Here is a 12,341-nt window from a genome sequence, read left to right as displayed (position 1 = left end):
ACTTCTTTTCTTTCTTATATTTCCTGGGAGAATCCTTCAACCCCTCTGCATTTCAGTTCATTCATTTGTAAAAAAGAGGCAATTAGACTAGACATTTGCTAAGATTTCTTCTAGATTTAAAAATATTATTCCAATACTTAGAATTTACTTAAAAAATTTGTAAAGTTAACTACAAAATGCTTAATTCTGAAGTATTTTAATCTACTCATATCAATTTGAACGTAAGTATACACTGATGACTAATAAATGATTTGTAGATATTATAAAATGAATGTTTCCCAAGTTTATTTACTTGTAAGCTGCCAATCTAAAGTAATACTGTCTTGGGAAGAGAGAAAATGGAGTCACAAAATCTTTACACCTCATGTTCCAAAGGAAGATAAGTGTCTCTTGTTTAAGATTTCTATTCAGAATCCAAGTCAGAGTGGCACTCACTTTAGTGTCAGTGCTTTTATTATTCATCTTCCTAAGGAGAAAGGTAAACGCAAAAGTTTTTGGAAAGATACTTTGGCACCATTGCAAGAGCAATGTCACAAAGTAACAATGTTACAAATTAACATAGTCCTGTACAAAATTTTGAGAATTTAAGTTTTGTACAAAATTGTGAGAATTTAAGTTTTTCATGGATCCTGGAAATTAACCTGGTTTTTGTGAAGAACTTGATCAGAACAAAACAGTTTCACTGAGTGTTATGTTGTCTGGGCACTCTTTAAGAGCACACGGACATAATTTATTCTCTAAAAGGAGCCATGCTCTGGTTCAGATATAAAACTTTCACAGAAAAACTCTGCAGGGTATGTGTAAAAGGAAACATTTAAAAATTGTAATTACAACAGACTATAAAGATACAGATTTAGTCACTGTTTATCCTTTGCTCATTCTTAGAAGATTTTAAAAAAACTAAAATTTGTAATGAAAAAGTTCTGGAAATCTTGTGTGGCTTACCATCCAATTTTCTTTATATCCAAGACAAAAATTATAGATTTTAAATAAAGGTAAGTTCAGGTGTTCAGGTCAATGTGGTGCTTAAGAAGCAGCTTTGTCTGTAGTGGAAGCTTCTGGTAGTGCCCCACAATGCATCCCCCAGTCCCACCTTGGATGTTAGCCACAGCTGTAGTGGATTTCTATATTCAATCTCAGACTCACCTTTTGGTGATAGCAACTCACCTCCAATGAATGTCCCATTTCTCCACTTTCTGACAAAGTGTCCTTTCCAAGGCCATGGAGCCACCAAGGTGCATAGGCAATTATATCCCAGAAATGTAGAGGAGTAAAGCCCTCAATCAATGGGTCCAGGGTTAGTGGACAGATGATCCGGCCTCTAGTCCTTCCGGTGGACAATTCTGGGAAAAACCTGTTCATTTTTGTTTTGTTTGTACTTTATTTTTTATTTGTTTTATAAGATAAAAACTATTTTTGTTTAATATAAAAGAATACATTTTGATTGTAGAAAGTGTTTGAGAACAGATTTCCTAAAACATCCTTCTCAGAAAAAAAAACTTTATCAAAGATATAGAAGATCTGAACTAATTTTTTATGCACCTGTTCATTTCTAAGGAGATGGTAGTCTTGGAATCAAGTCCCAAGCACTCACAGTAGAAATCTTTGTAATATATCCTTGTATCATATTTTCTTTCCTGTCTCATTTTTCCTGATCTCTCATTCCTGCCTCCTGGGATTAATTCACAAATAAACTTCTTGTGCCTGAATGTTTGTCTTGAGATCTGTTTTTAGGAGGAATACAACATAGGACTTTGGTATGATAGTGGAAAGGAGATCCTTAGGATAGGTTTCCAGAACTTGGTCCCCTATCCTATTTTAAGAATAAACAGGATGATGGAAATCTCTGGTGTACATTACAACTCATAAGAATCTCACCTATGATGGAATGGGACAAGAAGCCATGAGTTATCCACTAGCTCTGTCACTAGAATGGTTTGGGGGCAAAGAATTGTGCAATTGACTAGTTGTCTGGGGAACCTAGAAAAAAAGAAGTAAAAGACTCAGATCTACCAACTGTCATCTTAGGGCACCCTGAAAGCCAAAAGGCCACTTCTGCAGTATTTAAAGAGACCTTTATCTCTTCAGCTGTAGGAGAGCTGTGGTGAACATCAGGCCCAGAGTTGAAGGATGGCAGACCTGCAAAGGAGATGATATGTGCAGCCTCTACAAGTCTGCTTTGTTAAAGTCAGAGCCCTGATACCGAAGGAGAGGGATAGACTTGAGATGAAAAAATCTGGGTGGATGTGCTTGAGCAGCTTGAGCAGCTTGAACATCATGCCAGCCAAAGCAGTCTTTTCTCCTTTACTTGAGGAGAGCAGCCTTGCCTTACCTGGAGGCCATTCAGTGTTCACTTGAAATGGATGCCTTCCATGTACAATAACCCCTACCACCTCAGGATTTAACTTAACTTCCCCATTGCCTTGAGAATAATGTCAAGTTTCAGCTGAGAGAGAAAACATAGTCCTTGATCTGGGAAGAAAGAGCCTATTTACTGAAAGAATTTTAGGAACTGGCTAACAAGCACTGGCAGAAATCTGGAGAACATGTGTGGGAGGAGATCCTGAACGTGTCGCACCAGAGTGAGCAGAATATAAGGCTGGATAGAGGAGAGTTTATTGACATGAGAGCACTCTCTCATGACTCAAGAGCAACACCCTGGCAATGGAGCTGGTGCTAATAGGCTGTTGGGATAACTTCATGAAATTTGGTCATGATGGCCTACAGTCAGTGAGATGGAGATACTGAAATTGCCCATAAAGTACTGAGAAAGAGCTCAGTGGCTGAGGGGTGGGAATGTTAGAATGGATTTCTTGTGTTGAGAGAGACAACCCACTACTTTCCCAGAAGGATCTAGAGAGTTCTCTTTACTAAGGAAATAAAGAATATCACTAATGAAGCTGGCACCAACAGCTCTGAGAAAAGTCAGGGTAGCTACATTCTGTAGACCAGAATTCACAGGAGGGGATATGATACCACAGAATTGGACTCTCTAGTATTAACTGAGATGGTAGGATTCCATAATGGCAGGAAGCAGGTGGTGATATTCAACCATCAGTGGCAAAGTAGCAACAAGCCGAAGTGGCAATCTAGATTCCCTGGTAAGCAGGGATCTGTGATGGTGACTAATATACCATGGTGTACCTCATGTTCAAGGTAGAAGGTAGTAGACTAGTGTAGCTTTAATTGCAAAATCCCAAAAAAGCATGGACTGGTGAGAAGGCTGATGTCAGCTGCTATAAAGGAAAAGTGTTTTCCTTTAATTATTATCTCATTAGGTCCATCCATCGAAAAGGAGGCCAAAGCCCTTTGAAAAATGCCACCTTGGGGCACCTGGGCAGCTGGTTGGGTAGCTGACTCTTATTTTGGCTCAGGTCATAATCTTGGGGTTGTGGGATCAAGCCCCATGTCAGGCTCTGTGCTCAGTGTAGAGTCTCTGCTTCTCCGTCTCCCTCTGCTCCTTGCTGCCTGCCCCCAACCTGCTCTCTCTCTCATAAATAAATAAATAAATAAATAAATAAATAAATAAATAAAATCTTTTAAAAAAAGAAAAATGCTACCTTTTCCACTACAAGTATATATAAAAAGAAATTTCCTCAGTCTTTCTCTAAAGAACCACAAGTTATTTGTCAAAGTAACTGTACAATGGATAAAGGAGAAATACTTAATTCTTTTAAATGTTGGATCGAGGACCAAATTGACTTGATATCAAGTATCTGTCACCATCTTCCCTCAGTTAGAGTGGGGTGTTATGGACACCAGGTAACAAATAAAGTCTGGGCTCCAGTCCATCTTATAGTACTTTCAATTGGATGAGGTAGGTCCTTGTGGCTATTTCCCTGGTTTCTGAGTACATACTTGGGATATTCTTAACAGCTTCACATCAATTCCCTGACCTATGGAATAAAATCCATTATGGTAGGGAGAATCAAGTAGAAATCCCTAAAACTATACCTGCCACCCTGCCAAGATAGTAAACCAGAAAAAATATTGCATTCTGAGTGGAATAGCAGAGATTAGTACCATCTTCAAACACTTAAAGGATGCAAGGGTGATGCCTTATGCATTCACATGTATCACCCTGCTGAATCACAAGGACCACAGTAGAAGACAAAGGACTATCATAAACTTAACCAAGTAATCATGCCAATCATGGCTCCTATGCCAGATACGATACCTCTCCTGGAACTTATGAACACAGCCTCTGGCATGGTATATGACTGTTAATCTGGAAAACTTTTTTTCAATCATTAAGAACATTGAAAGTGTTTATATATACATAGAAAGGATAGCAATGTATTCTAACCTACTGTCATAGGGTTATGTTAATTCTCCTACTCTCTCACTAGGTAGTCTGCAGGAATTTTGTTCATCCTGATATTCCACAAAACCTCATGCTGGTAACTTGTATTGGTAAATTAGGCTAAAGATTTAGTGAAGAGGAAATGGAAAGGACCCTTGGTGCCCTATAAGATAGAAGATACAAGACACAGGCTAGAAGATAGAAGATTCAGATCCTTGCAGATTTTAGGGGTCCAATGGTCCAAAGGATGCTGGGACATCCCCTCCAGGGTAAAGGACAAATTACTCAGCCATTAGAAAGGATGGATACCTACCATTTGCACTGACATGGATGGGACTGGAGGGTATTATGCTAAGAGAAGTAAGTCAAGCAGAGAAAGACAATTATCATATGGTTTCACTCATAGGTGGAACATAAGGAATAGCACAGAGGACCATAGGGGAAGGGAAGGAAAACTGAATTGGAAGAAATCAGAGAGGGAGACAAACCATGAGAGACTCTGGACTCCAGGAAACTGAGGGTTAAAGAAGGGAGTGGGGAGTGGGGACGGGGGTAACTGGATGATAGGTATTAAGGAGGGCATGGGCTGTGATGAGCACTGGGTGTTATACACAACTAATGAATCACTGAACACTACATTAAAAACTAATGATGTACTATATGTTGGCTAACTGAACATAGGACCCCCCCCCCAAAAAAAAGGACAAGTTACTGAACTTGCACCCTCTACCATTAATTAAGAAAGAGGTATAGCATGTTGGTGGCTTTGGCTTTTGAAAGTCGAATACTGCTCTCACCCATTTGTGGGGAGACTTGGAAGGCTGCTAGTTTCAAATAGAGTCCAGAGCAGAGAGGGCTGTGCTCCAGGTTCAGGCTGTGGCATAAGCTGCCCTGCTGCTCAGCTGATTACATGACAGATTATCCACTGATACTACAGCTACCTGAGGTAGGACACTGTGTAGCATCTCTGGCAAGTTTTAATAGCATAGATCTTAAGTTTGGAGCAAAGTCATGCCTTCTCATTATTTGAAAAGCAACTCCTGGCATGCCTCTGGTATTCATCAGAAATTAAAAATCTGATGTCAAGTGATTAACTGGAGCTGCCCATCATACAATGGGTATTATCAGATTCACCAAATCGTAAGGTCAGATAGCAGATAGTCACAGTAGTAATCCATCGTTCGATGGAAATGATGCATTTGGAACTAAGCCTGAGTTAGTCCAGAGGGCATGTGTAAATTGCATGGACAGGTAGCCTAGATTCCCCCTACCATTTACCTCTCTTGCACTAATGCATCTCCTTCAACCTATTGCTAAGATCTCATGGGAAATTCCCTATGATCAGATGTACCAGTTATTTATTGCTACAGTAATGCCATAAAATAATCAAAAAATCTTTATGAGAATCAACAATGAACATTTATTATTCATACATCTAAGGGCAGCTGGGAATAGGGTAGGCATATGTTCTGGTCTTGGCTGGGATTGCTCACATTTTAAGCTTGGCTACGGGGTGACTGGAACAACTTAGCTCTGCTCCACATATCTTTCACTTTTCATCAAACTATCCCAGTCATATTCTTATGTCAATGGCAGAGGTACAAAAGAAAGCAAGACCAATCATCCAAGTATTTTTCAAGCCTCTGCTTGGATCATATTGGTCCAACATTCTATTGGTCCAAAGCAAAACCACATGGCTAAGTTCAGAGTCAAAAGGTGAGGCAGAATGCTCCACCCAGAGTAGGAAGGCAACGAAAAATTATATGGGAAAAGGCATGGAGAGAGGGAGAGGTGAGGAACTGAAGCACTTTTTAAAAATATTAACATGCCAGGTGACAGAGAAGGAAAAAGTAGGCCTTGTTCATGGATGGACCAGCTTGCTCTGTGGGTGTGAGCCAACAATGGCTGGCTTCTACACTACTGTCTCTCTCAGAGGAAGTGATAGAGATCAGTGGTGAGGGAAAAATCTTCCTGATGGACAGAGCTTCAAACAGTACACTTGGTCATCCATGCTGACAAAGACATGGCTTGAGTTAAGAATAAAAAACTGGTTTTGATTATGGCAAAATGTGCAGATTTTTGCATCATGGAATGTCAGTGAGAGAACATTCACATGAGAAAGCAGAGATCAGGCACACAGGATGATTCCAATAGATTTCAGCCTGTCTTTTCCGTAACCACTCCAGGCTTGCACAACAAACCCATGAATAGAGTATTCATGATGACAGAGTTGGAGGCTAGGCATGGGATGGGCCCAATAGCTTGGGTTTTTTCTCATTAAGGACGATCTAGTTACTACTACTATTGAAAAGTGATATGTAACAAGCAAAGACCAATGATTTGGTACTATCCCTTTACTGAAACCAACTAGCTACTTGGTAACAAGTTGTGTGCATTAATTTCCTTCCACCCCAGAGGAGGAAGTAATTCAGTCCATAGTAATCAATTTGTACTCTTAATATAGGCTTGCCCTCCTTTCCAGCAGTACCTCTGCCACCATTACTATCTTAGAATCTAGAATGCCTATTACCAACACAGTATCCTGCATTACGTTGCCTAAGACCAAGGAAATATTTTATAGCAAATGAACATGAATGATTAGATCAATGACCCTACATATATAGTATTATCCAGAAGCAGTTAATCTAGAACAATGGTCAGCTTAGGCATAAGCTCAGGTATAACATCCTGTAGGATTAAGGTCCTATTTTCCAGGACATGATACATGCAGTATACCAATGGCCAGTATATGATGCCATGTCCCCAAATGCAAGGTGCAGGAACCAAGAGGATAGAAATAGGATTGGCCTTTCTTACCACCATTCCCAGTGAGCTATTTGTAGAATGTGTTTCCCATTCCTACTACCTTAAGCTTTGTTGGATTGGAGGTCCTGTGTCCTGACAGGGTAAAGGGAAGAAGCTGGCACACTTCCACCAGGAGGCACTGTAAGGATTCCACAAAACTGAAGCTACAGCTGCCACCTGGTCCTGTTGGGCTGCTCATGTCTATGGGACAACAGGCAAGAAAGGGGAATTAATATGTTGGTTAACAAGAAAAGCTAGGAATGTGACTACAAAATGAAACAGCGAGGCTGTGCCGGAACTCAGATGATTCACTGGGGGCATGTCTTTGGTGCTTCCAAGGTTGGTGAGAACAGCAAACAAACAACTATGATAATCATAGACTTAAAAAGGGCAAAGTAATCAAGACCCTAGATCCCTGAAGGGATGAAGATCTGGTTCACTCTAGCAGTCAACCAAACTAGACCAGTTGAATTTCTAGCAGAGAGCAAAGAAAACTTCAAATGGGGGGTGGAGGAAGGAGATAATGAATATATTTTGGCCTTGGGTTCAGTAATAACAGGAACTACAGCTTGTCTAATCTTTCTCGGTAGTCTTTTTATAGAATGTGGCTGAGCACCACCTTGAAGACTCGATGATGGGAGTGGATTTAACATGGGACTCAAGCAGTTCTGCATAGGCAAGAACTACTGAGCAGGTGAACACCTCTTTTGCCCAACATCACATCCTCTTATCAATTTCTGCTATCAGCCGTAACTGCACTTCACAGTTCTGAGCTCAGACTTGTCCTTTTTTTTTGCTAGTGAAATTCCACCACAAGTGTGAGCCATACATCTTTTTCTTTTCTGTTCCAAGTCCTTTTTCAATGTTGGGAAAGCCCACCTTCCCACACAAAAGTACAGCCCAGAAGTATGGGGTTAGTCAATGCTCCTGGAGGCAGCTTTCAACTAATGGGGGATGGAAACTGGTTAATAATTATCCTATCTATATATTAGGTGGGCATTTATGGGAGGCATTTTGAAAGCTCCTCAGGTCTTAGAGTCCAAAATGGCAACTTTAATAATATACTTTTCTAAAGGTATTCTTCCTCTTGCTCTTTCTGTTCTCTCACTTCTGCATCCTGTGATTACCTCACAAATGACATACTTAAACCCAAGTCCTTTTCTCAGGGTCTGCTTTCAGGTGGGCCAAACCATTAATCAAATGCATTTATGTATCTTTTCATGTAAGTATTTTAGAAATTTTCTGCACTGTGTAGTAGAGGTGAGGTGAGGAGAGCATTTTTAGTATTTTTTTTTTTTGTTTAGGCAATAAAAGAGTTGATCACATGATGCTTACTCACTCTGAAACACATTGAAACTACCTTTAATTCAATTTCTACCTGATAATATTCTAAGAATATCTGACACTTTAATAGTATAGGAACTAATGGACAAGTGATGAAAAGCTCTATATGCTAATAAATATGACCAATAAATTCCAAATTCATATTTTCTATGACATATAAGCTTCAAGTTGTCACAGAAAATTTAAATCTGGTATTAGTCTCTGCCAAAAACTTCCTTAGCCACTCTTACAATACAAATGCACATAATACTTTTCATGTTAAAATAGTCACAGAAATTGAATAACTCACTTAGTCAAATTCACCTTTTTTGCATTGAGTCTATTTTTTTAATTTTTAATATATTTTATTTTTATTATTTTTTTTTAAATTGCAACTTTTAATTAATTTTTTAAATAAACATATAATGTATTTTTATCCCCAGGAGTACAGGTCTGTGAATCGCCAGGTTTACACATTTCACAGAAACACTGAGTCTATTTTTGATTGGCAACTCACATTGGGTTCATTTTTAATGCTCACCGCATCCCCGAAATAGCCCATCTTAGTATTTGTAGCACTTATAGGACTTTATGTAAGTCATTCTATTTTTCAGTCACAGCCCTGTTTTTTGGTAACAAGACATAATGCCAGGTTATAAGTTCTTTCTTTCTTTCTTTATTTTAACATAGAGGAAGTTTGGTGGTGGATATATGGTCATTTGATGTTTTTATGACTAAAAGTTCAAGGTCAGGTTCTCTTTCTTATAGAATGTAAATGTATACCTACACATGTATATGTAACTGTTATCAAAATTAAGCTTAGTCACTAAAAGAAGATTCACTGTCTGAACTTTCTTCTGTAATTTTTTCACCTTCACCATCAGGCACTGGAGCATCTGGCCTTCTGAAAGAGAAGGGAACAATTTTTGAAGGTTCTACCAGTTGAAAAATGAGTTTGCTACCTGTAAATTTGGTTCATTGCTGCTAGAATATTGCTGCTAATAAATCTGCCAAGTCTGTGTCCTTAACTGAGAGAGTCTCCTGCTCTCCACAGCATGCTTCTCTTTGGCTTCTCCAGCACTGTTTTCTCTTGCCAGTCCTTACAAAACATGCTACTTCAGCACTTTCTGCTTCTCATTTCCATGGAGACCCAATTATAGACAGAGATGCGATGTGGAGAGGCAGGCATGCCCAGTGCTACATCTCTGTGGCCTCCAAGAGTACAGGAGGTACAGAGAAAGGAAAGCTAGAAATGGGAAGAAAAGAAAATCTTCATGTTCCAGGAAAGCTGCAGAAAGGAATTTAAAAATGGAAGAGAGTGAAAACAATGGCTATTAAGAAACAAACAATATGGAAATTTTGCAGGGTAGAAGAGGGCCTGGTAAAAGAAATTTCTTAGTGTTTGTTGAATATTTTCACTTATACTTTATCTTCATCGAATGAATATAAAAAGTATGAGTTGGCAAAAATGTCTCAAAGGTTCCCTAGGCACAACAAGGAGATACGAAAATGATTAAACTCCAAATTTGCAGGGATAGATTATAATAAATCAAATGAAATTTTAATGGTTTTATCAAAAGAGTCAACTAGATAGGCTCTATAGTGTTTGTTAGTAAATCATCTAATCAATATGGTAATACTATCATTAAGCAAGTAAAGTATACTTCTGGGGAAATTAAGAGGTAAACGAAAAATGATATAGCTGTTCTAGCTTAATAACCAAAAACTACCAGACTCTCTGATTTTTACCCACAAATTAGGACACCAACCAATAAAACTCTTCTTTGCCACAAATATAATTACTATTACTCAAAAAATGTACAATCTACCATATTTACATTAGTTATTAAAAATTATGGCTGATTTTTGGTTTATGTTTTTTAATATTATATCTGTCATGCTACAAAACAGAGAAATGCTGGCATTGCTCCCAGCAATGGATCAAACATAAACCCATTCGCTCTGCTGTACAATTTAAGATTATGACTTAGAGGGAGTCACATGTACTCAATACAGTAAACTTTAAAGCTGGAAACAGGATGTCTAAGTTTTGACTGATATTCCATTTGCCTAAAATACTAACACAAGACCACAGTCTTCAATGCTCTCCATAGAAACAAGAACTCTAGGAGTAGTGGGCATGAATATTGGACACATTTTCCAAATAAATTTCTCTTTGCTATGCAGGTGATTTCTCACTGTGTTTACTTTGCTAAAAAGGAAAAAAATTACCAGAGGTAATTATTTGAGTACTACATCAAATTATATCTATGGCAGCTCAAACAAATAAAACAATGTATACAATGTCTCCAAAATAAATGATACTTAAGGTCAAAAGCAGCTTAAGCCTAGGAGGAGCTGAAATAATACACTTAATTTATGTGTGTAGCCATTTTTAAATACATGTGATCATCAGAGCTGTAGAGTATAGTAGTTAAGAACACAGATTCTGTAGTCAGACTGCTTGGATTCAAATCCCAGTCTTGCTACATATTTGCGCAACTTTGGGGAAGCTAGGTAACCACTCTGGATCCAACTAATTGACTGGATTGTTATAATGATTAAAGTGAATTATTATATGTAAAGTATATCAAATAATATTTGGCACATAGTAATATATTAAATAAATGCTATCTTGTATCATCATCATCATCATCATCATCACCATCATGATTATCATCATCACATACCCACCATTTTGCCAGGAACTGTGTTACATGCTGGAGATACAAAAATGAATGAAAAATCTTCCTGCCCTGAATAGCTGATATTTTAGGGGGATATTTTAGAGGGAGACAGAAATGCAAATTATTATTATATAGTGTGATATACATGAATACAGATGTAGTAACTATGCTTATGTGAAAAGAAAAAAGTAACTCGCTTTATGAGGTTTGGTCAAAAAAGATTCCAGAGAAGTGGAGATATTTGTGAAGGGTATTAGGATATGAGTAGGAGTTCCCCAGAAACAGAAAAGATGGGAATAAGTGGGGATGAGAGGGTTCTGAATAAAGAAAAAAAAAAAATGAGAATTCATGTTGCATTTGGGAATTGTAAGTCATTTGGGAGCCACAATATAAGGTAATTTTTGTTAAAATTTGGTGACATTAGACCATTTGGCAGGAGCAATAGGTATGAGAATTTCCTTCCTTTTTAAGGATGAATAATATTCCTTTGTATGCACATACTATATTTTGTTTATCCATTCACCTCTGGGTGGGCATTTGGGTTGCTTCCACCTTTGGCCGACTATGAATAATACTACTTGAACCTGGTATACAAATACATGCTTGAGTCCCTGCTTTCACTTCTTTTGGGTATATACCCAGAAGTGGAATTGCTCTACCATATAATAATTCTATGCTTAATTTCTTGAGGAACTGCAATATTGCTTTCCATAGTAGCTATATTATTTTACATTCCCACCAACAGGGCACCAGGGCTCCACTTTCTTTGTATCTTTGCCAATACTTGTTATTGTTTGTCTTCATTCATTTAAAAATAAATGTTAGGCTACTTTGACTTGGAATTGCTAGAAAGACAAAAAGCACATACTCATCCTCTTTGGATATAGAAAAGAGAAAAATTTCAAGATATCAGAATCAAAGAGGTAATGTATATGAAAATATTTTATAAGTTAAAAAGCTTTACAGAAAAGTTCATAATAAAGCTTAAAACAATACCATCATTTCCAGACTGGATAATCATATTCAGGGGGACAAAATTTTGGCTTTTTATGTTATGATCAGAATTGCTCTTGCTTGATCCTGTATATACGGACCTGCTTTTCATGCAAAGAAGTTTTTTAAAAAGATTTTTTTTCCATTTATTTGAGAGAGAGAGAGTGCGAGCAAGAGAGCATGATAAATGGGCGGGGTCAGAGGGAGAGGTAGAAGCAGACTCCCTGTTG

The 12,341-nt window shown here is 38.0% G+C and overlaps 1 protein-coding gene across 7 annotated transcripts in view; it reads right to left on the bottom strand.

Annotated features, from left to right (window-relative positions):
- LOC111142189 (WASH complex subunit 3) overlaps window positions 1-12,341 on the bottom strand; it is a 127,377-nt gene that overhangs the window by 63,701 nt on the left and 51,335 nt on the right. For 4 of the 7 annotated variants that reach the window (XR_002640247.1, XR_002640248.1, XR_002640249.1 and 1 more), the window contains exon 7: window positions 1,168-1,354. The exons of 1 other annotated variant lie outside the window; for it this stretch is intronic. Coding sequence is in view for 3 of the 6 variants with exons in the window: in XM_022495199.1 (XP_022350907.1) it covers window positions 1,168-1,354 (187 nt within the window). In the remaining 3 variants the exon portion in view is untranslated. Of the gene's footprint in view, window positions 1-1,167; window positions 1,355-9,084; window positions 9,336-12,341 lie in introns of those variants that run through there. 2 more of the 7 variants (XM_022495200.1, XM_022495201.1) reach the window with 1 other exon arrangement.

This window comes from Enhydra lutris, unplaced genomic scaffold, assembly GCF_002288905.1.
Source record: "Enhydra lutris kenyoni isolate GAN:26980312 unplaced genomic scaffold, ASM228890v2 scaffoldscaffold7, whole genome shotgun sequence".
In the NCBI taxonomy this organism is placed as follows: Eukaryota; Metazoa; Chordata; class Mammalia; order Carnivora; family Mustelidae; genus Enhydra; species Enhydra lutris.
The sequence above is the reverse complement of the archived record's forward strand: the minus strand, read 5'-3'. Positions and strand labels throughout refer to the sequence as shown.